General features: G+C 39.6%; 2 protein-coding genes across 2 annotated transcripts in view; both read left to right on the forward strand.

Moving 5' to 3' along the window:
- Positions 1–25287, forward strand: rab40b (RAB40B, member RAS oncogene family). Its single transcript, XM_044337661.1, has 6 exons — positions 1–154; positions 16185–16245; positions 20179–20239; positions 22187–22264; positions 22469–22691; positions 24235–25287. The coding sequence occupies exons 1-6, from the start codon at positions 13–15 to the stop codon at positions 24531–24533; spliced, it is 864 nt and encodes a 287-aa protein (XP_044193596.1). The 5' UTR covers positions 1–12; the 3' UTR covers positions 24534–25287.
- LOC122971137 (microfibril-associated glycoprotein 4-like) overlaps positions 1–26718 on the forward strand; it is a 750976-nt gene that overhangs the window by 8424 nt on the left and 715834 nt on the right. The window lies entirely within an intron of this gene.

The raw sequence follows: 26718 nt of genomic DNA on the forward strand, positions 1-26718 counted from the left end.
TCTGCCGCGAGGATGAGCCACAGAAGCAGCCCGGCCAGGGCGTACGACTTTCTGCTCAAATTCCTGCTGGTGGGAGACAGCGATGTCGGGAAGGGAGAGATCCTGGCGAGCCTGCAGGACGGAGCCACCGAGTCTCCGTACGGATACAACATGGGTGAGTGAGGGTGTGTGTGGAGAGGAGGTCATTTATTGGACCCAAACCCACCTGCCAGGTTATTTTGGAGGTTTACGCGCACGGATTTCCTGTTTTTACGCACGGTTTACGCAACGCGAGCAGCGTGACTCCAAATCAGATAACCACTGAGCATGGAGCAAACAAAGTGACAGTTCAAATACAGAAGCTCTCATTATAACACGCACACACACACACACACACACACACACACACACACACTAACCCCAAACTTGATGATACCTGGTCAGTTTTTGGCTCAGGTCACGTGAGACTCCCAGCATGAAACCAACTCTCTTAACTGGAAAACCTTCTTTATGAAAGGGAATTAGAGCGTCATACTGGGGAGACTGGGGGGTTCAGTGTGTCTGCCAGTATAATGTACTCAAGTACAGTAGTTAAGTATTTTAGTTGGGTACCATATTTCCATTTTATGTTACTTTACACTTCTAATCCTCTACATTTCAGAGAGAGCAAACAAAACATTTGATGAACAAATAAAACATGATGCATTATTTTAGATTAAAACACCCAACACTTTGTAAACCAGTTAAAATTTGCTTCAAAATTTGCTCTGTTGAAAAGTCTTCTTACAGGTTGATGCATAAATGATAATAATCCAATAACATCAAATCATTAACACTCTAAAATGACGCCTACTTTTACTTTTCATACTTACAGGTCCCCTTCAGACATGTTTTAAGACATAAAAAGACTGTTTTGAGTAATAATTTGTGTCTAATATGGTGTTTACACACAAATAGTTCAGTTATCTCGTTAAAATCCTTAAAACATCATCTCCTCCTTCTCCCTCACGTAAAAATCCACAATCTCTGACTCTAACTGTAAATATTGTTGATTTCTAAAGTTTTCCTGCTGGACACAAGATGTCTCCTCCTTTACTGTGAAGTCCATTCTCAGTGTTGCATACTGGACCATGATTGGCTCCAAACTAGTTGTGATGTCATAAATCCTGCAGGTGCATCCAGGTGTTAAACAGAGATTTAAGGTGAGCTCAGAGAAACTTTGAAAACAAACTCTGCACAGAGCAGAGAACAACATCTAACTGAAGGGTGGGAGCTTTGGTTTGAAGGTCAGAGTCTTATGTCCACTTTGATTAATATAATGACTTCAGGTTATTCATTCGTTTGTTTTCTTCTTCACCTGCCTCTCAGAGCTGTACAGTGTTTAAAGTGTGTGTTTACAGTGTGTATAGCATGTACACTGTGTACAGTTTGTGTGTACAGTGTGTACAGTGTGTACAACATGTACAGTGTGTGTACAGTGTATACAGTGTGTGTGTACAGTGTGTACAGTGTGTACTGTGCGTGTAGAGTGTGTGTACAGTGTGTGTGTAGTGTATACAGTGTGTGTGTGTACAGTGTGTAGAGTGTGTGTAGAGTGTGTGTGTACAGTGTGTACAGTGTGTGTACAGTGTGTATACAGTGTGTGTACAGTGTGTGTGTACAGTGTGTGTGTACAGTGTGTATACAGTCTGTACAGTGTGTGTGCAGTGTGTGCAGTGTGTATACAGCGTGTGTGTGTGTGTGTGTGTGTACAGTGTGTGTACAGTGTGTGTACAGTGTGTGTGTACAGTGTGTGTGCAGTGTGTACAGTATGTATACAGTGTGTGTGTGTACAATGTGTACAGTGTGTGTGCAGTGTGTGCAGTGTGTATACAGCATGTGTGTGTACAGTGTGTGTACAGTGTATACAGTGTGTGTACAGTGTGTACAATGTATGTGCAGTGTGTACAGTATGTATACAGTGTATGTACACTGTGTGTACACTGTGTGTACAGTGTGTAAAGTGTGTGTACAGTGTGTACAGTGTGTAAAGTGTGTATAGTGTGTGTGCAGTGTGTATGCAGTGTGTGTGTACAGTGTGTAAAGTGTGTGTGCAGTGTGTACAGTGTGTGTGTACAGTGTGTACAGTGTGTGTAGTTTGTACAGTGTGTGTGCAGTGTGTATACAGTGTGTGTGTACAGTGTGTACAGTTTGTACAGTGTGTGTACAGTGTGTGTACAGTTTGTACAGTGTGTGTACAGTGTGTACAGTGTGTACAGTGTGTACAGTGTGTGTACAGTGTGTGTACAGTTTGTACAGTGTGTGTACAGTGTGTACAGTGTGTGTACAGTGTGTACAGTGTGTACAGTGTGTGTACAGTGTGTGTACAGTGTGTGTACAGTTTGTACAGTGTGTGTACAGTGTGTACAGTGTGTGTACAGTGTGTACAGTGTGTGTACAGTGTGTGTACAGTGTGTACAGTGTGTGTGTACAGTGTGTGTGCAGTGTGTGTACAGTGTGTACAGTGTGTGTACAGTGTGTGTACAGTGTGTACAGTGTGTGTACAGTGTGTGTACAGTGTGTGTACGGTGTGTGTACAGTGTGTGTACAGTGTGTACAGTGTGTGTACAGTGTGTGTACAGTGTGTACAGTCTGCAGGCTGAATGAAGTCTAACATCTGTAGATGTTGAGATCTCAGGCGTGTCCGAGCTCGTCTCAGCAGTTGTGGGAAAACTCGGCACACAGAAACATTTTCTCGTCAGTCGAGTCAGATTTTATTGTTCACACAATAACATGAAACTGTCGGTAACAGCAGGACAAAACATAATGTAACAGAAAAGGTTTTGCATTTTATTTCATTTAATTTCACACTACTAAACACAACAAGTCAAAAGCAACGTAATTATTTTTAAAGAGTAATTGAGACTAATGTCATGCTTACAGAGTGCAGGTTTATATCTAATGCTGCTGGTTGTTTGAATATTTTTCAGCCTCTTTTGTAGAGCTGCAATGATTAGTTGATTGAGAGAAAAATAATCAGCAACTATTTTGATAATAAATTAATTGTGTAAGTAAAATATTTTTTTAAAAAAAAACATTCTCTAGTTCAAGCTTCTCACATGTGAGGATTTGCTGCTTTTCTCTGTCTGATTTTACTTTGACTTTGTGCATCAGAGATGAAGATTGAGATAATTAATGTTTTCAAGTGAAAAAGGTTTGACATTTGACAGCATTCAGATCAGACTTGTGTCGTATTTTCAGTGTTACGGAAACATTTCTGGTCATCAGATTGTCTTTGTGACATTTACATAAAAATCATAAAAAGTGTTTATTCAGACATGAGACTGACATGTTGGTGTTCCATCAGATTAAAGTGAAGTTTTTTACTGGATCACAATTCTGACTTGACTTCCATCATATTGTTAATTATTAACATGAATGTATACATTTTTACATTCATAACTCTTTTTTTTACTTATTCTATTGGCTACCTGGCAGAAATGGGCTTCCTGCATTTTGTTTTTTTGTCCAGATTTAGACATTTATTGTAAATGATCCCAGTGCAATGTTGTTAAATGCCAATAAGTGTAAAGTTTGTATTCATAAATGTATTTGTTATATTTCTTTACAGACATTAACGGTGAAAAAGGTAACAAAAAGGTAAACAGCACAGTAACATTAAAGTAACAATCTCAAAGATCTCAAAGATCTCTGTCTCGTTGTCTTTGGCGGCACCTGTGGCGATAAGCGGTAATTGCAGGTGTGTTTTTGGACCTCACTTCCTAGAGATCCAAACAGTGTCGCCTGTGTGACATCATCAGCTGGCAGTCGGCACCTCAGCCACGCCTCCAGTTGAAGAGCGAGTCTGTTGCGTTAGCTCCGCCTACCTCTCACTGTGTGACCTCATTCAGCGATAGATAGTGACTTAACAGACTCATTCAGAGGTGCAGTGTGTAGCATTTAGCGGCATCTAGCGGAACGGACTTGACAGAAATGGAATATAATATTCATAAGTATGTTTTAATTAGTGTTTAATCACCTGAAAATAAGAATCACTGTGTTTTCGTTACCTTATATCTACATAGGGAGCGGGTCCTCTTCCACAGAGCCCACCATGTTTCTACAGTAGCCCAGAACAGACAAACCAAACACTGGCTCCAGAGAGGGCCACCGTAGGTTCTCCTACACGCTTGGAAGGGGACGGAGAGGAGGACGGGTATTCAGTTTGTTGCAATCTGTAACCTCACTGCTAGATGTCCTCACGGAGATGAACAGGTAATAAGGACTAGTGGGGAGAGTATAACGGGAGTTTAGGTCCATATTTTATGTGTTGTTTGCTAACTTGCTAACTACTCGTGTGTTGTTTATACAGAAGGCAGATTTATATCTAATAAATCAGGCAAAAAGACATATTTCACCTGTTGTCCAGAGCTGCAACGATTAGTTGATTAATCAGTTGTCAGAAAATTAATCAGCAACTATTTTGGTAATCAAATAATCACTTCAGTCATTTGACAAGCAAAAATGCCAAATATTTGATGGTTCCAGCTTCTTAAATGTTAAGATTTGCTTTTTTTCTTTGTCACATATGACAGTTAATTGAATATCTGACAAACTGAAGACATCACTGTGGCCTCTGAGAAAGTGTAAATGGCATTTTTTCACTATTTTTTAACACTTTATCGCAAAACTGATCAGTCAATAATGAAAATAATCGTTATATTAAACTGTAAAAAACATAAATATGACATAATATTCCACAAATACGATTCATACATGTTTTTTTTTATTCACAACATGCTGCCCCAGTAACCTTTTTGTGTTTTTATAACGTTTGCCATCATCTTCTTTCCTTCTTTTGTCACTTGTAATTGCTATAGTGTGTGTGTGTGTGTGTGTGTGTGTGTGTGTGTGTGTGTGTGTGTGTGTGGTATTAATAAACGCTGGCTGGCAGGCAGCTGCTCATGACTCACTCGCTCCCTGCGGGGGGGAGGGGGGGGGGGGTCCTGGACGTGTCGATGCTCTCAGGCTTCACTCACAGCTTACGGATGATGTAATTCACACTCTGGCGGCCATGTTGGAGGTCTGAAGCTTCTGGAGCAACAGTGACTGTGTCCACTTAGTTACATAATCACATGTACAACCTGTTGTTTCAGACAAACGGGGCTGTTAAAAATATTGTTTATTGTCTCTCTCTGTGTAATCTCTTAATAGTCGTCACCTTTTGCCGTTATGATTAAATTCAATAATTGCAACATGAAAAAAAGAGTTCTCAACTTAGTAATTTGTGCTCTCTGTGTTTGCTCTTGAATGGAGAGCAGGTAAAACTTGTTCGATCAACTTCAGGTTTGTGAGCGACCCTGAACCCTGAAGCTATGATGTCGTGTGTTTTTATTCTTAGTCTGCGGACTAGAGAGGAGAAGATGCAACTCCGCTGAGTCTAGAAGATCAGAAAAACTGTTTGGATTTGACTGTAAACTGTCTCTTTCTGCGGACGACGAACCTGACGGCAGGGTTTAAATCTGCAGCGCTGCTCTCTGTCATGGCTTCACTTTGTGACTCGCGCTGATAAGATAAGTGGATTCTCAAATGAAAATAAATCTCGGCTGGTGCGGTTTTAATATTTCAGGCATTCAGCTGACATCCAGAGCGACTCAGTGTGACAGCAGGAAAAAAAGCCTCAGACTGCTGACATAACCGCTAACAGCCGTGAGTGGGGAGGTTCAAAGGTCAGGGATGACATCATAGCCGCTGTGGATGCAGGAAAACATCAGAATGATCCCGGATAGACGAGGAGAGCTCAGAAAACTGAATCAGAGCTTCAGATTTTATTGGCTGATACATAAAATTAAGATTTTAAAAAACCCATCAAGGATATATTGGCCAATATTAGTTTGATAACATTCATAAATTTGGTTATTGCAGAGCAAAGATGCTGCAGAGAAGCACTCGGCGGCTGGATACACTGTGTTCAATAAGAAATAATTCAGCACTTAACTTCCTCTAAAACCACAAACTGTAGTTTTTACATTTCTGTTTGTGTACAGATCAAACAAATGAGACTCAGATTATAAATCAGTGAGCTTAAGACGTGTTATAGTATTTTTAACTTTACTACAGACACACTAACGGTTTTCCCCTGCTCGCAGTCTTTATGCTAAGCTAGGCTAACATCTTCTCATCACACTCTCAGCAAGAAAGAGTATTTCCCAAAATGTCAAACTCTTCCTTTAAAGGGGACATATTCTGCTTTTAGTGGTTTTCAGGTATTTATTTCCTGTTCTGATGTCAGATGTTAAACATGGTCAAAGGTCCAAAACTTGAGGTGAACGTGTGTAGAAATGCTGCCTGCAAGTCAAAAGTCAGGGCTTCAACCTGCACTGAATGCTTCATTTCAGACGTTTTTTTCTAACTTGCTGACGACCTGATGTCGGCTCTTCACACATGCTCATAAACGGCTGTTCTGCTAAGGTGGTTGCTAAGGTGGTTGCTAAGGTGTTTCCATGTGTTGTTCAGCTCCAACATGTACGGATGGATTTGAGAAGTTGACATTTGGAGTAAAGAAGGAGAAAAAGAAGTGAAATCCTGCTACTATAGTTTGTTCACGTAACCTCTGGAGCCGGAGGAAGCGTCCTGAAAGCTGACCAATCAGAACAGAGTGGGCTCATCGGGAGGCGGGGCCTTAAAGAGACAGGAGCTAAAACGGCCTGTTTCAGACAGAGGCTGAACTGAGGGGCTGCATAAAGGACCAGTAGAAGATAAATAAGGAGTTTTTAACTGGAAACCATGCAAAGATATTCCAGTAGAGCCCCAGAATATAAATATAGAGCTGGAAATGTGCAGAATATGTGTCCTTTAATAAAGAGTTATTGAAGACTGACCTAGTGAGCTACAGTTAGCAAGCTTCTCAGCTTTGTTACGAACACGACAATCATTTCTAGAACAAAGCGCTCCTGAGATCTAACAAAGCGCTGAACTTGCCTGAACTGCGGAGGAGATGTGAGATATATCTGTGATGAGTCGTTTGTGTTGTGTTTGATGTATCAGTCGAGGGGAATATGACTCACTGGGCCGATGTGAGATACTTGTTGGGTTTTCTGAGGATGGAAGACAGTTTCCTCACCAGTCATTGACAACTCGGTTTCCCCCACATCAGGCAGTTTGGCTCAGCTGATGGAAAACTGTAGCGGCGAAGCCTTGATGTCTACTGTTTCTGGGTCATCTCCCTCAACAGGAGTTATGACAGGAGACGGAGACATAGCTGTGGTTCGCTGTCTCTCTGCCAAGGAGTTTTGCGGTGAAAATGCGGGTTGACTGTTAGAACAATCAACGCCATGGAGGCTGCAGGCATCCCGGCAAAGAGCTGCTATTACAGGCTGCCTGTGGTGGCCAAAACCACATGGGGAAGCCTTGATTACATCTCGGAGACGCAAGCTCACAAAAATGCACACAAACACTCTTGCAGTTTATTTTATATATTCGACGGGCTGTTGATAATTACTCACAAATGAGGCACACAAAGAAAAGCCAAATGCTTGTTTACAATTTGTTTTTCCACATTTATGACCAGAGGTGGAAGATACTTTACTGGAGTAAAAGTACCAATACAGCAATATAAAAATACTCCATTACAAGTAAAAGTCCTGCATGAAAAATCCTCCTACAGTAAAAGTACATAAGTATTATGAGCTTGATGTAGTTAAAGTATTGCAGTAAAAGTACATAAGTATTATGAGCTTGATGTAGTTAAAGTATTGCAGTAAAAGTACATAAGTATTATGAGCTTGATGTAGTTAAAGTATTGCAGTAAAAGTACATAAGTATTATGAGCTTGATGTAGTTAAAGTATTGCAGTAAAAGTACATAAGTATTATGAGCTTGATGTAGTTAAAGTATTGCAGTAAAAGTACATAAGTATTATGAGCTTGATGTAGTTAAAGTATTGCAGTAAAAGTACATAAGTATTATGAGCTTGATGTAGTTAAAGTATTGCAGTAAAAGTAGTGGTTTGGTCCCTCTGACTGATATATTATTATATATGACATCATTAGATTATTAATAGTGAAGCATCAGTGTTAGAGCAGCATGTTACTGTTGTAGCTGCTGGAGGTGGAGCTAGTTTACACTACTTTATATACAGTTAGCTAGTTTAGTCCAGTGGTTCCCAACCTAGGGGTCGGGCCCCTCCAAAGGGTCAGCAGATAAATCTGAGGGGTGGTGAGATGATTAATGGGAGAGGAAAGAAGAAAAAACAAAGTTCTGATACACAAATCTGTTTTCAGTTTTTGGACTTTTTCTCTAATCTTTGATTTTTGCTGAAATATTGGATCATTTGAACATTTATTGAAATGAAAGCATGTGAGAAGTTTAGAGGGAAAAATCACTATTTGGTGGAGCTGTTAACAACTCATAGACATGTGAAAAATGTGACCCCGACTACACACTGCTTTTTGTAAGACGTCAAAAGACAAAAAGGTTGGAAACCACTGGTTTCATCTTTAACAATGTGTTGTATTTTAAAAGCTTGTTATATTATCCATTGTGTCAAATCTTCATCTGAAAAGTAACTAAAGCTGTCAGATAAATGTAGTGGAGTAGAAAGTACAATATTTCCCTCTGAAATGTAGAAAGTAGCATCACATGGAAATACTCAAGTAAAGTACAAATACCTCTAAACTGTACTTGAATAAATGTACTCAGTTATTTTTCCATCACTGTCCATGAGCAGCTCTTTCATAACATTTTTTCAGGTGTTGTGTAATTTTACTACAACACTCTACTCTTCCAGTTTCTCAACAGAACCGCCAGAAAACTGCCCGAAGCTTCGAGAGTCGAGCTTCGGGAAGACTTGATAAACGTGTAGCGGGTGTGGTGTTGTGGTGATTTCGTGTGTGTTTGTGTGTTTGTGTGTTTGTGTTCGATCACGCTGAGAGCAGCTCGGTGGGGGTATAATGATGAAGAAAGTGGAGATGCTGTTGGTGTTGCCAGGAGAGGCTGACTCACTCCTCTGGATGTGTGATCTCACTCATACAGATGATGACCTTGGCTAACACATGAAAAACACAGAGAGAGAGAGAGAGAGAGAGAGAGAGAGAGAGAGAGAGAGAGAGAGAGAGAGGAGTCAAACATTTCAGTTTGGTGTTTGGACGACATCACAGAACAGCGTAATTTCTAGCAAGAGTCTGAAATTGCTTTTGGTTTGATGTTTTCTGTACAAATATATAATTGTTAGACATCAGATGTGATTTAATTACTGTGTGGTGAAGAAGTGAAAAGAATAAAAAGTCAGACAAATGATTTTAAAGGACCAGTGTGTAGAATTAGTGGCGTCTAGCGGTGAAGCAGTGAACCTCCTCCCCTTTCAATCATGTAGGAGAAACATGGCGGTGCAACATGGCGGGTTCATTCTAAGGTAACAAAAACACAACAGTTTTTAGTTTCTGGTGATTATAAACTAATTAAAACTAATTATATTCTATTTCTGCCAGTAAATCCCTCTAAATCCTACACACTGGTCCTTTAAAAGGAGCTCAAATACTGAAAGCAGGAAGCCTGTTGGAGAGAGACATGAGGTGAGGAAAGGTGGCGGCGGATGGTGGAGAGGTGACAGATGGACAGAGTGACAGCAGCAAAACCCCGGAGCGAGGATAATAAAGAAGACAAATACAAGGTTATTTGAGGGACAGCTGAACACGATGCTAGACGGCTCAGTTCTTTCTGTTTAGCTCAAAGTATCTCGTTAATTCTCATACTTATAACTGAGTTCTAACAACAGATGTGAAAGAGTTGCACCGAGGTTCTGATATTAATGATTCTCTACTTTTTGTCCACAACATTTCAGGCAAGGGAAGTTTATTTGTGTTGCACATCTCAACAAAGCAATTTATGCTCAACATGAAACATAAAAGACATCAAGACAGAATGTAAAAGAAACACAAAACATTATAAAAAAGACATTTAACTACAATGACACAATGTCTCAAATGTCTCAAATTCATTTTTGAACCATTTGAACTGCAAACAGTGACCGTCTGGAAAACATTTAACAAGACTACAGGTGTGTCGAGACAGAAAGAAGGTCAATGAAGCAGCTAATTCACCTGGGTTGGTTTGTATTGATACGTGAATTGATGCCATCATAAACGTAGAGAAACTAGAGGAGTAATGAGAGAGACTGGAGGGAAATAACAGAAAGAACTGTGAGTTTCTGCTGAGTTCTCAGGTCAGTCAGAGGCTGAACTGAACACAAGCACACAGAAACACAGTCGGTATGGATGGATGATAAGAACTGGATACCAGACTTACAGATGGAACCCTGTTCATTCCTATCAAAGGTTTTCAATGGCACATTAAGCCAAAAAAAATTGTCTTCTGGTTGTAAAGAAATGATCCAGATGTTGCTCATGCTTCCTGATTTTTGGGCATGCTCAGTAGAGACTTCCGCTGACTTCCAGTTGGCTCCTCGTTCACTTGAATGGAGATGAAATAATTTAATCGTGCAGCTCTTCTCAACTTAACAAATGTTATCGGATCAAGTTCTGATAATAAAATGAATCATTTTGCTCAGAAACATTTATTCAGCGTTTTACAGCCGCTCCTTTTCCAGTGACTGTGTTTGGGGAGAGAAGGACTTTTTGGACCACAGTGAATCATGTGACAGACAGGAAGTTGTAATCACACGGTTTGGCCACTATGTCAAATAGGCTTCAGAGCCCGTTGCTGTTCCTGGGGGGTTAGGGGCATCTTTTGCTAACTAGCTTAGCTACTATACCATTGACACAATGGCTGTTTGGGGTGAATAAACAAAAATGGTCCAGCAGTCAAACTAGTGAGTCTACAGCCATGCATCAGCAAGCTAACATGCTCACAATAACAATAACATGCTGATTTTGACTAGATAATGGTGCCAGATGAAAGGTCAAGAGTTCAAAGGTATTATAATTCATCCTCTGGAGAATGTGAACCAAATTTCAAAGTCAACCTCATCTTTAGGAAAAGTCAGAAGATCACCAAAGTCTCTGGGAAGCATGAATGTCACCATTCATCCAGTAGTTGTTGTGATATTTCAGTCTGGACCAACGTGGTGGACTGACCGACATGTAGCCATGTCGCTACGCTAACATAGCTAAAAACCTAAAGCACTTGCCCCATAACACCAATTTCTCCGTCTTCCCAAATCTCAGCACATAACTTGATCAGTACAATGTTAATATTTATTACTGATAGAAATGATGGACAAGGCTGCTACAGTCTGCACTGCTTCACTGTTTTGACATCTGTCAACAAACCCTCACTGTTCCAACCTCTTATGCAACAGCACTTTCCCAAGATGCTTCATGTATCATGCATGTCAGAGAGAGAACGAGAGAGAGAGAGAGAGAGAGAGAGAGAGTGTGTGTGTGTGTGTGTATGTGTGTAGGTTGTACTGGTGTGTTGCATTTCTCCCAGAATAACTCATATATTATATCACATCTTGTTCTCTCAGATCTACCTCCTCTCTTTGCTCTAATACACCTGAAGTCTCTCTGTCTCTTCCTCTCAGCTTATTTTTCATCTTATCTTAACATTTTATGTCATGTTGTTTTCTGGGAGTTTACCCTAAATGGAGGAAAGCACCTGACTTCTGGGGACCCCTAAAGAATCCCCAAAGATCACACCGCCGCCGCCGCCGCCGCCTATTTCACGACAACATGCATGGTGTGACTCAGCCGTCACCTTTAGTTGAAAAAGCAGATTTTATTGGTTTAACCAGGTAAACGAGGGGTGATGGCGGTGGGGCCTTTAGGCAGCATCTCTCCCCCGTGTTACTCGTGTTTAATAGTCCCTCTGAGCTCTTCTGCATGACGAAGCAACGAGCAGTCAAGAGCATTTACATAACATATGTAACCCTGTGTGTGTGTGTGTGTGTGTGTGTGTGTGTGTGTGTGCACTTGGCAGCCATTGTCGAGGCGTCACAGCAGAGTGTGGTTACTTGCAGACAGCTCCTGATAATTACTGTTATAAAAGAGACGCTGCTTTTGTTCCCGCCGGGAACTCGTGTGACAGCAGCCTGATGTTAACAGCTAATCAAGTGTGTGAGACAGAGGTCGGTTAGCTGAGAATAAGAGTTGACGCCCACAGAAACAGGACGGCCATGCAGAGGATGTTTTGAATAACTGGTTTTGACCTCTGTATGTGTGTGTGTATATGTGTGTGTATATGTGTGTGTGTGTGTGTAAAGCTGGCAGGCGTTGGTACAAATCTTTGAAATTCTTAGTAAATAAATCCTCGGCCGTCTTGGTCGGAAGCCTCCAGCGGTGATGAGACTTTTCTTAATCTTCTGTCAGAGGAAACAGTGGGGATGGAGGCTGAGAGGCTGCTGGTTCTAATCCCTCTTTAAACCAGTGTAGGGATAGCTTATAATATAATTAAGAATAAGCATTAATATGACACGTGTATGTAGTCAAAAGTTTGGAACCACCTACTCATTTCAAGGGTTTTTCTATATTTATTATTTATGGTTTATTTGATGTTGACAACAGCTATCCGATGCAGGTATCTGTGCTAATTTGCAACACTCGTCCCTAGAAGGGCTTTTGTGAAAATAAGAGATTAAAACAGTGAGGTAAAAAGAAGGCAGATTGAGTACAGCGAGATACAATAAAACACACGTTCAGTAGTAACATAGCTACAGAAAACTAGACGTGAGTACAGGTTTGTTGCTGAATTAACCAGGATTTGGTTGCTGCCTTGAAAGTTTGGAAGTTTGCAGCAGATTTCAAGCGATCAGGTGCAGTTGCTGCTCCGGTGGATCTGCTGCAGCTCTTTAGTCTCTTTTTGTATTTGCAGAAAGGCTGAAGAGCAAAATATTTAAACATTTAAACACAAGCTTTACATAATGAAATATATTAGTCATATTTAGTTAAAATGCAGCAATGATAGTAGATTATTTGTCCAAGATTCTCAAGGCCTGATTGTAAAGACTCTCTGGATTTGATTACTGACTGGTTGGCCTGGGACCAGTTAGTTAAACCACAGGACAGATGTGAGAATAACACTGAATTTAGCAGCAGCACAGTCAAATGTCAAGCAGTTTCTTATCATCTTAAAACAGCTGAGGTTGGCCTTAATCGTTTCACAAATCTTTTTGACCTTTGAAATTGAACTGAGAATCTAAAAATATCCCTAAATATTTCCTCTGTTAGTTCAATGAGCTCATCTTTAATTCCAACATTCAAAGGTTTCTGTTGCTTTTTAATGGAGACTTTGTTTTCTTAGTGTTTAAACAGGAGGCATCAAGCCAAGCTGATATTTTTTAAGGGTTTTTGGTGAGTTTATCTGCAACAGCATCATATTTTTACGTTGTAGAACAAAACTGAAGACGTCAGAACTATAAAATAACACATATGGAATCGTGTAGTAAACAAAAAATTGTCAACAAACCAAAATATGTTTAAAATTTTAGATTCCTCAACACTGTTTGTCTTGATGACAGTTTTGTTGGTAAAATCTGAACCACTTGGATGGTTTTCAGTTAACAGGTGAGTCAACACTTAATTGGTGGAATTTATTTTCAACGCGTTTGAATCATAGACTGTATAAAAATACAGACGTAGTTACCGTGACGTCACCCGTTGGTCTCTGAAGAGCGGTTTTGAAGCTAAAAGTGAGCCGCTCCGGCCGTCGCCATCTTGGCAGTATGTGACACTGTCTAACTCCCAGCCAATCAAAAATGGGCAAAGAGGCGGGCCGAATGGCTGAAACAAGCCACCTAGCGGCTGGCGGACCTGTCACTCAAAGCAGCCATGTCCTTCATTATGCAGAACTTTATGGCTTAATAAAATTTAAACGGGTGAGTTATAAAAAAATCCCCCCCCCGTACAGTTGTCTCCCAGCTAAGGTTAGCGCCGGCTCTCCATGTGGATCCAACTGGACCACGGAGCCCCAGTCTGTTATTCAGGTTAAAGTGGGAAGAAGCAGTGGGTCTGACGGGCAGCTGAGTGAAGTGGAGCCTGCGGAGGAAACACCGGGACCGTCAGGGTGAAACAGTCCATCGAGGTGCTGCGGTGTTCGGCTGCACAGATAGGAAACACCTCGGCTGACAGGATGTACCACTCTGTTTGAAAAATAAAAAACTTCATCTTCTTCTTTTTGGTTTATAACGGCGGTTGGCAACCAGCGTATCAGGTGCATTACCGCCACCTTCTGCTCCGGAGTGAGGACCAGAGATTAAATCCTCCACATTAATCCTGTCTGTCTAATAAACTCAATGAAAACTCTACTGCTGCTCCCACTTGGCAGCTTCATTAAAGTTTTAATGCTGAGCTCCTGAACTCCAGTCTTCCTCAGTTCTTCCTTCATATATTGTCTTTCTTGATCATACTTAGTACAATCTATGCTTGCGGGCATAATAGTCTCCTCAGCCAACTGGAAAAAAATATGTGCATATATCGGATATCAGCAAAAAATCCAACATTGTGCATCCCTGATTATCAGTCAAGTTTACATCCAAATGTAATCCAAATTTTCACAGAATTTTCTCCAGTTGTGTGAATATCAGATGTAGTTATCAGCAGCAGATAAACGAATCCTCCAGAAGAAGAAGAAGACACGACAAGGATGACGTCATTAAAAGAGCGACAGTCAAAGCTCCAACGATGGAAAACATGATGGAAATATGACGTTTGTGTTTGTTTTATGTGTTGATGTGAGGAAGGTTACAGTCTCCTCATCATCGCTCCACACAGATCTGATGTTTTCAGCTCTTCATTCATTCATTCATTCAGATACTGTTACACCTCAGACAACAGGAAACACTTTTTTTTGTGTGATATTTCCAGCGTTTCCACACAAAAAAAATAATTTAAGTTCAAGGCAGGTGGATTTATTTAGGATTTAGGGAATTTACTTACAGGAATGTGCTGTTTTTGCCCCAAATTTCAGTCTTCTTCTGTGGCTTTTTGACTGTTAGTTGGTTTGAATATTGAATGTCATGTAAATAAAGGAGTATGAAAGAAAAAGAGGCAATAATCTCTCCTCTTTTCTTTCTCACTTCTCCTTTCTTTCCTTTTTTTCCTCTATTCTTTAATTTCCTCACCTCCTCTGTCTCGTTTTCATCTTACCCATGATGCACCGTGCTTTTGAGAATGTCAACATGAGGAATTTAAGTCCAATCAGAGCGGAGGAAGGAGGAGACGACAGATGATGAAATCTGCTCTGGATCTCACCCAGCGGCCGTGACTCATCCACAGATGGCGCACACACACAAACAGGACATAAACAAAACAAAACAAAAAAAAACTAACACAAGTGTTTTCACAACGATTCAATTCTGAGTAAAAAAAAGTGTGTCTGAGTTACAAACTGAGTCCAGTTTAGACATTAAGATTATTTAAAGTTTTAGAGACTTTCTTACTGTCATTTTGACATTTTGACATTTTGACTTAAAGGTGTAAATGTGTAGAATTTAGCGGCGTCTAGTGGAGCAGACTCGGCAGAAATGGAATATAATCTTCATAAGTATGTTTTAATTAGCGTATAATCACCTGAAAATAAGAATCATTAGAATGAGCCTTTATATCTACAGAGGCACCGCCATGTTGCACCGCCATGTTTCTACGGTAGCCCAGAACAGACAAACCAAACACTGGCTCTAGAAAGGACCTTTTGCGTTTGTCATGAGTTTCGTGGCCACCGTAGTTTCTCCTACACGCTTTGAAGAACAGTCACGGTTGTTTTCATATCAAAATCGAAAATGATAGTGTCTATAGCGAGGAGAATACGACTGCAATAAACAAATTTATTCTTTTTGTCAATTTTGATCAAATAACTGCAGTCAAAGCAAACATCCAGGAGACGTTCTGATGTCTTCACAGAAGACAAGTCTTCAGTTCTTTGTTTTTTTTTATTTTTGTGGAGCTGCAACAATTAATCGATGAGTTACCGACTATTTTGATAATTGATTAAGTGTTTTGAGTTCAACTGGTTCAGCTTCTTAAATGTGAATGTTTTCCGGTTTCTTTAGTCTCTGTGACAGTAAACTGATCACAACAGATTAATCGATAATGAAAGATAATCGTTAGTTGCAACTCTAATCTTGCTACTTAAATTTAAAACTTTTTAATTGCCTTTAATGTTTATGCTGCATTTCCTTTGTAATGTTTTTATGTGCTCCACAGATAACAGTAACCTTCCTCTTCCTCTTCTTCACTTTATTGATCATGAGTTTATTATTTGTTTGGTTTCAGGAATCGACTACAAGACGACCACCATCCTCCTGGACGGGAGACGAGTCAAGCTGCAGCTCTGGTACGAGACGTCGTTTCCGTTTCCCTCGTCACGCTCTCTGAGGTCATGTGATCAGCGGGCAGAAAGGCTGATTGTGTTAAAAAGGTTTTGGTGTAACTCAGTCAGCAGAGAGTTTTGGACCAAAAATAAACAGGAAGCATGTGAGGCTGCTTTGACTTGATAAAAGGCTTTTTCAGGTGACACAGCCTCTGGCAGACGTGTTGGCAGCAGCTGGCTGAGTCTCTAAACTCCTTCTTTCATCCGGAGTCTTGTATCTCTTTTTGTTGGTTTCTGCAGTAAACTATCAGTCTTTTCTTTAGTCTCCACTCATAGTGTTGGTTTTTATGTGAAGATTTCTGCTTCTAGACTTTAGTTTGTGCTGCTCACAGGGTTAAAAAAATAACATTTGAACAAGACACACATACATTTTTCAGCCCTGAGTAGTGTCTGCAGGTTCCGACAACCTCCACCAATCAGACAGTTAGTGCAGCCTTTATATGGCCTGAGAGGCAAAAACCATTTGCTCGCGTGATGTCACCAAGTCCCAATTGTTGAATCAAGTTCCAAGACTTTTAAATTTTAATTAGGAGATAAAGCTGATAGATTGTTGGCACGGCAACAGAAAAAGGATGTAATTCACAGCTGAGGATGTTGACACAATATGATCTGTATTTCTGAACAGTAGACCTCAGCTTATATTATCTTTCCTTAGAAGAGGTTGAGGATCAATGTTTGCTACATGAAAGCATGTACAACATATGGACGTCCATGTTTTAAAAGAGGCACCGGTTCACTCAGAGAAGTAAGCTGTGGGTGGGATTATGGTGCACTTAAAGCTCTGCAAACACACTCAGCTGCAGCTCTAAACTCCCGGGCCTCTCAGAGGTATTTTTAGAGCGGTTTTGCTTTTAGCCGAGTCAATATTAAATTATTAATCTGAAACTTTGTTTGATGTTTAAGCGGATGAGACGCTTTAGCTCTGTTGTGTGTCTCTGAGTGTGTGTGTGTGTGTTAATAACACCCTCTTCCTCCTCTGGCTACACACACTTTGAGTAAATTCATCCAGCGGTGGTAACACGTACATTTACTCAAGTACTGTACTTAAGAACAATACTGAGGTACTTGTACTTTACTTGAGTATTTCCATGTGATGCTACTTTCTACATTTCAGAGGGAAATATTGTACTTTCTACTCCACTACATTTATTTGACAGCTTTAGTTACTTTTCAGATGAAGATTTGACACAATGGATAACATAACAAGCTTTTAAAATACAACACATTGTTAAAGATGAAACCAGTGGTTTCCAACCTTTTTGGCTTTTTGACATCTTACAAAAAGCAGTGTGTAGTCGGGGTCACATTTCACATGTCTATGAGTTGTTAACAGCTCCACCAAATAGTGATTTTTCCCTCTAAACTTCTCACATGCTTTCATTTCAATAAATGTTCAAATGATCCAATATTTCAGCAAAAATCAAAGATTAGAGAAAAAGTCCAAAAACTGAAAACAGATTTGTGTATCAGAACTTTGTTTTTTCTTCTTTCCTCTCCCATTAATCATCTCACCACCCCTCAGATTTATCTGCTGACCCTTTAGAGGGGCCCGACCCCTAGGTTGGGAACCACTGGACTAAACTAGCTAACTGTATATAAAGTAGTGTAAACTAGCTCCACCTCCAGCAGCTACAACAGTAACATGCTGCTCTAACACTGATGCTTCACTATTAATAATCTAATGATGTCATATATAATAATATATCAGTCAGAGGGACCAAACCACTACTTTTACTGCAATACTTTAACTACATCAAGCTCATAATACTTATGTACTTTTACTGCAATACTTTAACTACATCAAGCTCATAATACTTATGTACTTTTACTGCAATACTTTAACTACATCAAGCTCATAATACTTATGTACTTTTACTGCAATACTTTAACTACATCAAGCTCATAATACTTATGTACTTTTACTGCAATACTTTAACTACATCAAGCTCATAATACTTGTGTACTTTTACTGTAGTAGGATTTTTCAAGCAGGACTTTTACTCATAATGGAGTATTTTTATTTTGCTATCTCAGTATTTTCTTGATGCTACGGTTTCATGAACACCGTCACTTTCACAACAACACAGATAACTCCTGTTAGGGATCATTTACTGTATCTCTCTATACTGATTCTTGTAAATAACACTGGTGTTGAGAGTCCGGTCCTGCTGATAACAACAGATGGAGTCCCTCACTATCAGTTCACGATGAATCTATCTTGTTTTGTTGGACCACCTGACTTGCAAAGTGGCAGCTGCCTTCTATCTGGCCCGGTCAGAAGCAGCAGGCCGGCGGCCAGCCAGCGTCCTCGTGAGCCAACCAAAACACTGCTCTGGTATTCAGCTCTGGAGAACGCCTCTGTTGTTTTTCACTCTGTAATAAAAAAAACATACAGTCCCATGTTTTCTAAAAGGGGTGGATAGTATGACAGCATGGAGAACTCACACTCAAAGAGGTTTTTATTATGATTGTGGCAGTTTTACAGTTTTACCTTCATCTTATATTCACTTCAACAGTACAGAGATGTGTTCCATAATGAAAACTTACAAAATAGCAATAATAAAAATACAACTTCATTTACAATACATAACACATTTCATACAAAACAACGCAATAGAATGTGTGTGTTTTTTAATAAAAGAATTTAAAAAGGAACATTCATAATGCAGATTCTCAAGACAAAGTGTGAAGGTTTGGCTGCTCCGAGTCAAAACCAACAAGTCAAGTCATGTCAGGATCGACTGTTCTCGACTTGCTTCATCTTAAGTCTTTTGTAGCACAGAAGGATTAAAGGGGACCTGTCATGCTTTTTCTTATTTTCAGTCATAAACATGGCATAGTGTCAAATAACGAGGTAAACGTACGTCCTTGTGAGCAAAAAGCAGCGGCTTCAGACTGCTCTGAACGCTCGGTTTACATCAGTTTTTTCTACTTTCAGGCCGAGTTGACGTCGGCTGGTGACGGATTTCTTTATCTGGTCATCTGCTCTACACACAGCGCGCCAGTTCATTGCTCTGCTCCGCTAACATTATGCAGTTTTTTCCACGACGAGCCATGACTCCATTAAACAGCAGGGCAAAGTAAAATAAGTAGTTTACCTGTTGGAGTTGTGCTGGTCGTCTGCAGCTCTTCATCAAACATCATCATCATCACTGTGGCTGTTTCCTCCTTTTATTATTTCTATCTGATCTAATCAACAAACAGCTTCAAATATCTCTATATGTTGTTCTGTAGACTGGTTTTAGCGCCGCTAACGAAGCTCTGCTAATTCATTGAGGAACACGTTTCATTTCCTGTAAATTCTTCACAATAAATACCATCGTTTACTCATTTAAAAGCTTTTAATTTGCAGTAAAGATGGAAATGTTGGGTTTGCATCGGCAGCAAATTAACACGACTGATAGGCTGAAAGCAGGCCAATCAGAGCAGATTGGCCTGCATCAGGAGGCGGGCCTTGAAGAGACAGGAGAACTCTAAAACTGCCTGTTAGAGACGGAGGCTGAACTGAGGGGCTACATAAAGGGCCAGTATAAGATAAACAAGGAGCTTTTAACTGTGAACCGTGCAAAGCTTCTCCAGTGGAGTCCAAAAATAAAAACATATATAAACATAAAACCCCGCTTCAAAAGATCCGAACTATCCCTTTAAAAGCACAAATATTTTGGCCTTCAAAGAACAGACTGCTTTACTCCTCTGTATATCTAAAGAACAAAGACCTGCACCTGTCTGATGTCTTTATCCTGACTTTATTCTTTTGTCTTACTTTATATTGTTTGTTTTGTGTAAAGTTGTTGTGTGCTATATAAATAAAGTTACAGCTTTAGCATTAGAGTGAAATAGCTTGACCTTTGACCATGATATCATAAAACTGACCCTGTTTCTCTGTGTGGTTTTCAGGGACACATCTGGTCAGGGACGATTCTGCACCATTTTCAGATCTTATTCCAGGGGAGCACAGGTAATCTGCTGTGTGAGAGTCTGTCACTGGTCACCTCTGGACAGGTGTTGTATTCTACCTGTTAGTCAGCTCCTCCAGGAGTTTTTCTGTGATTATTGCAGCCAAAAATGCTTGATTTTGCAGCAATTGTGATACAATTTATGATGTTTTATGTGTTCTTATTGCAGTGAAATTGAGGGAATTGGGAAAAATTGTACACAAAGGAAAATAATGTGATTTTTAAAAAACTACTACCAGTGGAGAGTCATATGTAATCACTTCCTGTGCACTGTGATGCTGCAAGTTATTAGTAAGTTAGTTCAAAAAATGACAATTGGTCCAAATCACAAGTTGATCACAATTGATTTTGGCTATTTCATCATAAAAGTTGTAGTAATTTAGCAAAATTGCAAGCTTTCAAAATTATTGCAGCAATTTCTTGAATTTATGTTAATTATTGCAATACCAAAATTACAATTTCCTGGAGGGATTGATTAGTCTGACATGTAGTTACAGAGACAGTAGAAAACAGAAATACCACAGACTGTAACACAGGAAGCAGCGTAGCTAGCTGGCAAATAAATAGAAGTCAAGTTTAAGTGTGCTGCCGCCTGATTTTATATTCATTAATGCTTTGAAGTAGATTTTGCAGCTTATATTTCCTCACAGGCTTTAATCAAACATCTGTCCAGTTATTTTAAATGTGTCAGAGCCGTTTATGTTCTCTGTGTTTACTGGAGGTGAAGCTGTTTTCCACGTGTGAAGCTTTAAAGGTGTACTACGCAAGATCTGTCGGTTGCTGTTTGTAAACACACAGCGTTCAAAGTTGGCCCCTCCTCCCCGGCTCAATGAACGAGCAAGACAGAGAGAGAGAGAGAGAGAGAGAGAGAGTGAGAGAGAGAGAGCGAGCAGTGGTAGAGTGAGCTCGACAGTGAATGAAGAGAGCGAGCGGTGCTGGCGAGAAAAAAGCAGGGAAATTAAACGTTATTTTCTGATTGTTTAATGGTGGTTACATTCTAAAGCACAAATAAACACACCCACACCCACACCTCCGCACAACACTGCGGAGGTGTGACACTACATCACCGGATTTTGTGTGAACGCAGAGCTTCATCCTGTCCGCTGTGGCCTCTCTGCTCTGCGTGTGTGTTGCTCAGCGCTGCCCTCGCTCAAGCAGACACACAGACCTGCTGCTCTTTATACATCTGTGACACAGAGACAGAGCGGAGCTGAGGAGAGACACAGAGACAGTGATGTAACCTGGTTGCTATGCTACCAGTCCTGACCTCACACCCTGTGCACTACTATTGGCTGGGGGCTCCACACCCACTGCCCAAAGGTTGGGGCCCAGAAACATCCCAAACAGAGCAAAATAATAAGAAAATACAGGCAGAGTCTCTGCAGATAAATGCGCCGCCTCACACTTCTAGTGGGTCACTAGTGATGATTTAGAGGGATTACTGTTGTATGAGTCTATACATTGCTCTTTAAGAAAATCTTGCATAGTGTACCTTTATTTCCTTGGACTGAAGCTCCTCAGAGTTCGTCTTTGTGTCGTCGCTCTGACCCTCAGACAGGCTGTGAGAGGTGTGTGAAGAAATCCATCCCACACATCAAACTGCCACAGAGCTCTTTGTTTCATTCTCACTTTCCATTGAATAAAGTTGTGTTGTTGTCATCACTCATCAGGCTATTAGTGGGTACAGAAGAGGAGATATCACCATGGCAACAGTGACACCACCACCACAGCGAGGCTGAAAGCTGATCTTCAGTCTTCAGTGTCTATGTGTGCAGTCTGATAATGACCTACACATCCATCTGGAGTTCAATCATATGTTGAACCATAAATTAATACACTGCGGGAGAAGAACTACACTTCCCATGAGGCTTTGGAGTGTTTTCCCCCTTGCTTTTCCTAATAAAAACACTCTGATCTGACTTTATCTTTTGTTTCTGTCTGCTCCTCAGGGAGTTATTCTCGTGTACGACATCACCAACCGCTGGTCCTTTGATGGCATCGACAGATGGATCAAAGAGATAGACGAGGTCAGTGATCAATCAATCTAGTCAAATCAACCATTCAACCCTGTATGATCCACATGCTCTCTTTGTTTCTTGAATGTAATAATATGTTTTCTTCTTTTTTGTCTTTAATATTGTTCAATATGAATGTACGCCTAAAATGTGTCATTGTGCCTGATTTTTGTAGAAAAAAAAAAATCCTCCCTTTTCTGTTTCCTGTTTACCCAGCATGCCCCGGGGGTGCCCAAGATCCTGGTTGGGAACCGCCTCCACCTGGCGTACAAGCGTCAGGTGACCACGGAGCAGGCGCAGGTGTACGCGGAGAAGCTGGGCGTCACCTTCTTCGAGGTCAGCCCGCTGTGCAACTTCAACGTCACCGAGTCGTTCACCGAGCTCGCTCGCATCGTCCTGATGAGACACGGCATGGAGCGACTGTGGAGGCCCAACAAAGGTGTGTGTGTGTGTGTACATACATGTTACATACATGTTACATACATGTTACTGTGAATCAGATATATGTGGAAGGTTTTCTGTTTTTCTTCTTGTCAAAAAATCTCATGTTTGGATCCAAACCAACAATGAACTGATCTACTAACAAGTATTGTGTGTGTATCTAAAGCCTGATATATCTTATTCCTCATTTGTCCAAAAACTATTAAAAACACATCAGTGAGTCACACCGCTGCACTGGGTGACATGATCCTTCATCATGAAGAGTTTGATCACATTAGTTTGTTTAGAAACGGCTCCAAAGACTAAACAGCATCATGTTTTCAGTCTCCAGAGAGTAGTTCTGTGTAAGGCAGACGCTACTGAGCATGTGCAGCAAAGCAGTTTATATTGTAAACAGCTGATATTTCTCCATTTCTTTTCAACTTGTATGAAGGGACACGGGATTAGAATTTGGAAAATATATGTTTCATTTCACCGTGTCTTTAAATAGCAACTTATCATCCTGTGGACTAATTTCAGCAGTTTTCTGGCCAAGTATGTTTATGCATACGAGGAATTTGACTTCAAGTGGCTCTCAGTGTGCTCACACATGACAGTCTTCAGAAAGAAACACAAGGACAACAAGCCGAACAAAGATAACCAAACATAAACATATCATTATTACTGTATGTACAAGCGAGTGGGTGAAAAAAAATAGATAGATACATATAGAAACAACAAGTGGAAAACATACAATAACTGTAAACAGGATACAAATAGTGCTGGAATAAACACTGAATGGATAAAAACATGATAAGTTACTTTATATACATACAGTAGGTGGTTATGTACAGTATATACAGCCTGTTCAAATACATAGTAATGAATTAAATGTATACATGTGATTGCACATTTTGTATTTGAAATTAAAATAATATAAAGTATATACTGTATATAATTTACCTACATATACTCAGCTATACATGAATTTAAAGTAAACAAACACTGGTGCAGGAAGCAGGAAGTTAAAAACTTAAAAGAATAACATTAAATCAAAATAATGAGGGATGAAAATTGTTAGTGTAATAAAGTGACTGCTCACATCTAATAGTGGACAGCAGCTTCCTTCATGACTGATTCTATCTGCAGCCTTTAATGTGACGCTGCCCCCATGTGGGCGAAATATCATCCAACAGTTTTACATTAACAGTGAAAGAAAAACAAACTCTTGTCCTGGACAGTAAATCTAATCTTCTTACTATTCTGATTATTATATGTTCATTTCAGTATTTTAAAATAAATATATATTAGAAAACCAATCACTTTGATCTGAAACAATCTTTTAAGCCTGTTTGTTTTATTCTTTGTTCTGCTTTTAAATGATTCCTACAGTCTAATTATTTTAGCTTTTTTTATTGTTTACAGTGTCTGGTTTACTGTTTCTGTAGCTCTAACTTTGGAAGTCATGATATATTAAAAAAAACTATAAAACAGAGAAGAAGTGAGAGAAAGATGGAAACAGAGTGACAGTGAATGTTGAAACTCTTTTCTGTCTCTGTCAGTGTTGAGTCTTCAGGATCTCTGCTGTCGCTCCATCGTCTCCTGCACTCCGGTCCACCTGGTGGATAAGCTCCCCCTCCCGCTGGCTCTCAAGTCTCACCTCAAGTCCTTCTCCATGGCCAACGGCCTCAACGCCCGCATGATGCACGGACGCTCCTACTCCGTCACTGCCAACGCCTCCACCCACCACGGCGCCACCAAGAGGACTGGAGGGACGCTGCTGAAAAAGCCCAAACTGATCCGGCCGCCGCCCCTCAGCCCGTCTGCACAGAGCTGCAGGAACAGCTGTAAAATATCCTAACAGCTGGACTGGATGTTGCGTCAGTATCCGTCTCCAGGAGTCACCAATAACTTATCTGTCGGCCGCTTAAACAGGAAATAAAAGTGCGACGCTCAAGCTGAGACAGGAACACAGACTGAAAGTGTGTTTTCTCCAGAGAGTTCAGAGGCATCACAAGTCTAAAATCTTCAACCTGATCTGCAACAAAGCTGAAGAAAACCTACCTGGACCTGATGTCTTTACTTACTGTAAATCGTCATCTAAAAGCTGGTTTTAAAATAATGTTTAAAATAACAGTTGTGTGTTATTAATAAGTCCCAGTAACTACACAGACACCTTAATCTTATCAAATTTCAAACAAGAAACAAAAAAGGGACAAAGGACTCAACAATTGCTCTTCCACCCAAAAGAAAAACCCAGAACTCATGTACAGAATGATACTCGCCAGAGTTTATATTAACTGGGGAACAAAGTAGAATTAAAGGCCTGATTCTCTCTGAGGGAAACTATTTGAAAACTTACGATATGTAATTTGAGCTGCTTGAAAGCTTTTAATTCATCGGTGCAGGAAGTGTTGACTTAAATTAGAAGTTATTGGGATTAATCAGTGAATGAGGACCGTATTAGCAGCTCGTTAAATGAACGTAACAAGGTCTTCAGGTTTTATTTGATCTCAGAATATGGACAGAAGACCTCAGCATCAAGTGTCAGCTTTTCCACACAGACCGATGAAAGAAATCCTGCTTGAGAAAAGAAACTGTTGATGAACTTTTTATGGACCAAAAAAATCCACCTGAGACGCTGTTGAAAACAGCAGTTTGATGACGTTTACTGTATGTTGCGTTTCTGGGTCTGTTTTGTTGTTTGGACGCCCGTCCAGTCACTTCAACAGTATGAACAGTAAATGTGTGTTGGAGCGAAACTTCAGTCTTTCAGTACAGAACGTTAACGTCACTGTTGGGACAAAAAAAAATCCTCCAATATTGAGAATAAAGTGAAAATATCTTAAGAAAAGAATCAGAATATTTTGAATATGTAGTTGAAAAAAAGTAGAGGAAAAAGGGATATTACAAGAAAAAAAGTCATAATATTTATTTGAAGACAGTTTTAGCATTTTATGTTGCGTATTTTTCTTATAAAATCTCATGAAAACTTTATACTAAAAATTTCCAATAAATCATCAGATGTCTTTTTCAGAATACTGCTTTTTTTTCCAAAATGTCATTTTTCTCCATAAAATTACAACTTTTTTTTCCAAATATTACAATCTTTCTCTGTAAAATGACAACTTTCCCTCTTGAAATATCATTTTTTAAAAACAAAATATATTTTTAAAACAAAATATTTATAACTTTATTCTCTAAATATTTCTATTTTTTTCTCCAGAAAGCTTTTTTTTTTTTTTTTACAAAATATTTCAATGTTATTCTCCAAATATGATTTTTTTCTTGCTAAATTCCAACTTGTTTCTTAAAATATTACAATTTTTTCCATATAAAACATTTTCTTAAAATACAACATTCTCAAAATGTGTAATTTTACATAAAACTACAACTTTTTCTCAAAACACTAAATTGTCAAAGTATTTTGATGATTTTCTTGAAAATTGGGGACATTTTCTCAAAATTATGAGTTTTTTTTCCTAAAACATTTCAACTGTATTCTCTAAATATGAAGTTTTCCTGGCAAAATTACAATTTTCCCTGTAAAATTAAAAACTTTTCTCAAAATACTACAACTTTTACCCTGTAAAATTTAAAGTTTTATTCTCAAATATTAGTTTTTTTTTTATTTCAATGATTCTCTAGTAAATCTAAAATCTAAATTGGGGCTATTTTCTCAAAATTATTATTTTTTTCAACTTTATTCTCATTATTCTAGTCTCTTGATTTTTTTTCCTAACAGTGACCCAACAACACTTCAGTCGTACTTTAGAGCAAACAGAGAGCAGTTTCTGGCTTCTTTAAGTTTAAGTTACAGTTTGCTTCAAGGAGTTTTGGGAAACATAATAAATTACAAACTGCAGAAAAAGACATTTAATAAAAAACAAACACATGACAGCACTTCACCCCTGCAGGAGGACACCGAGCCTCACGGACTGCTCGGTTTATAGAAGGTTTATTAACTGCAGGTTTTTCCTCTTTAACGGCGAGTTTTTGTCTTCACAGTCGAGCAGCTTCTTCCTCAGGATGTTTTCTACAGAATA

This window comes from Thunnus albacares, chromosome 20 (genome assembly GCF_914725855.1).
Source record: "Thunnus albacares chromosome 20, fThuAlb1.1, whole genome shotgun sequence".
Lineage (NCBI taxonomy): Eukaryota > Metazoa > Chordata > Actinopteri > Scombriformes > Scombridae > Thunnus > Thunnus albacares.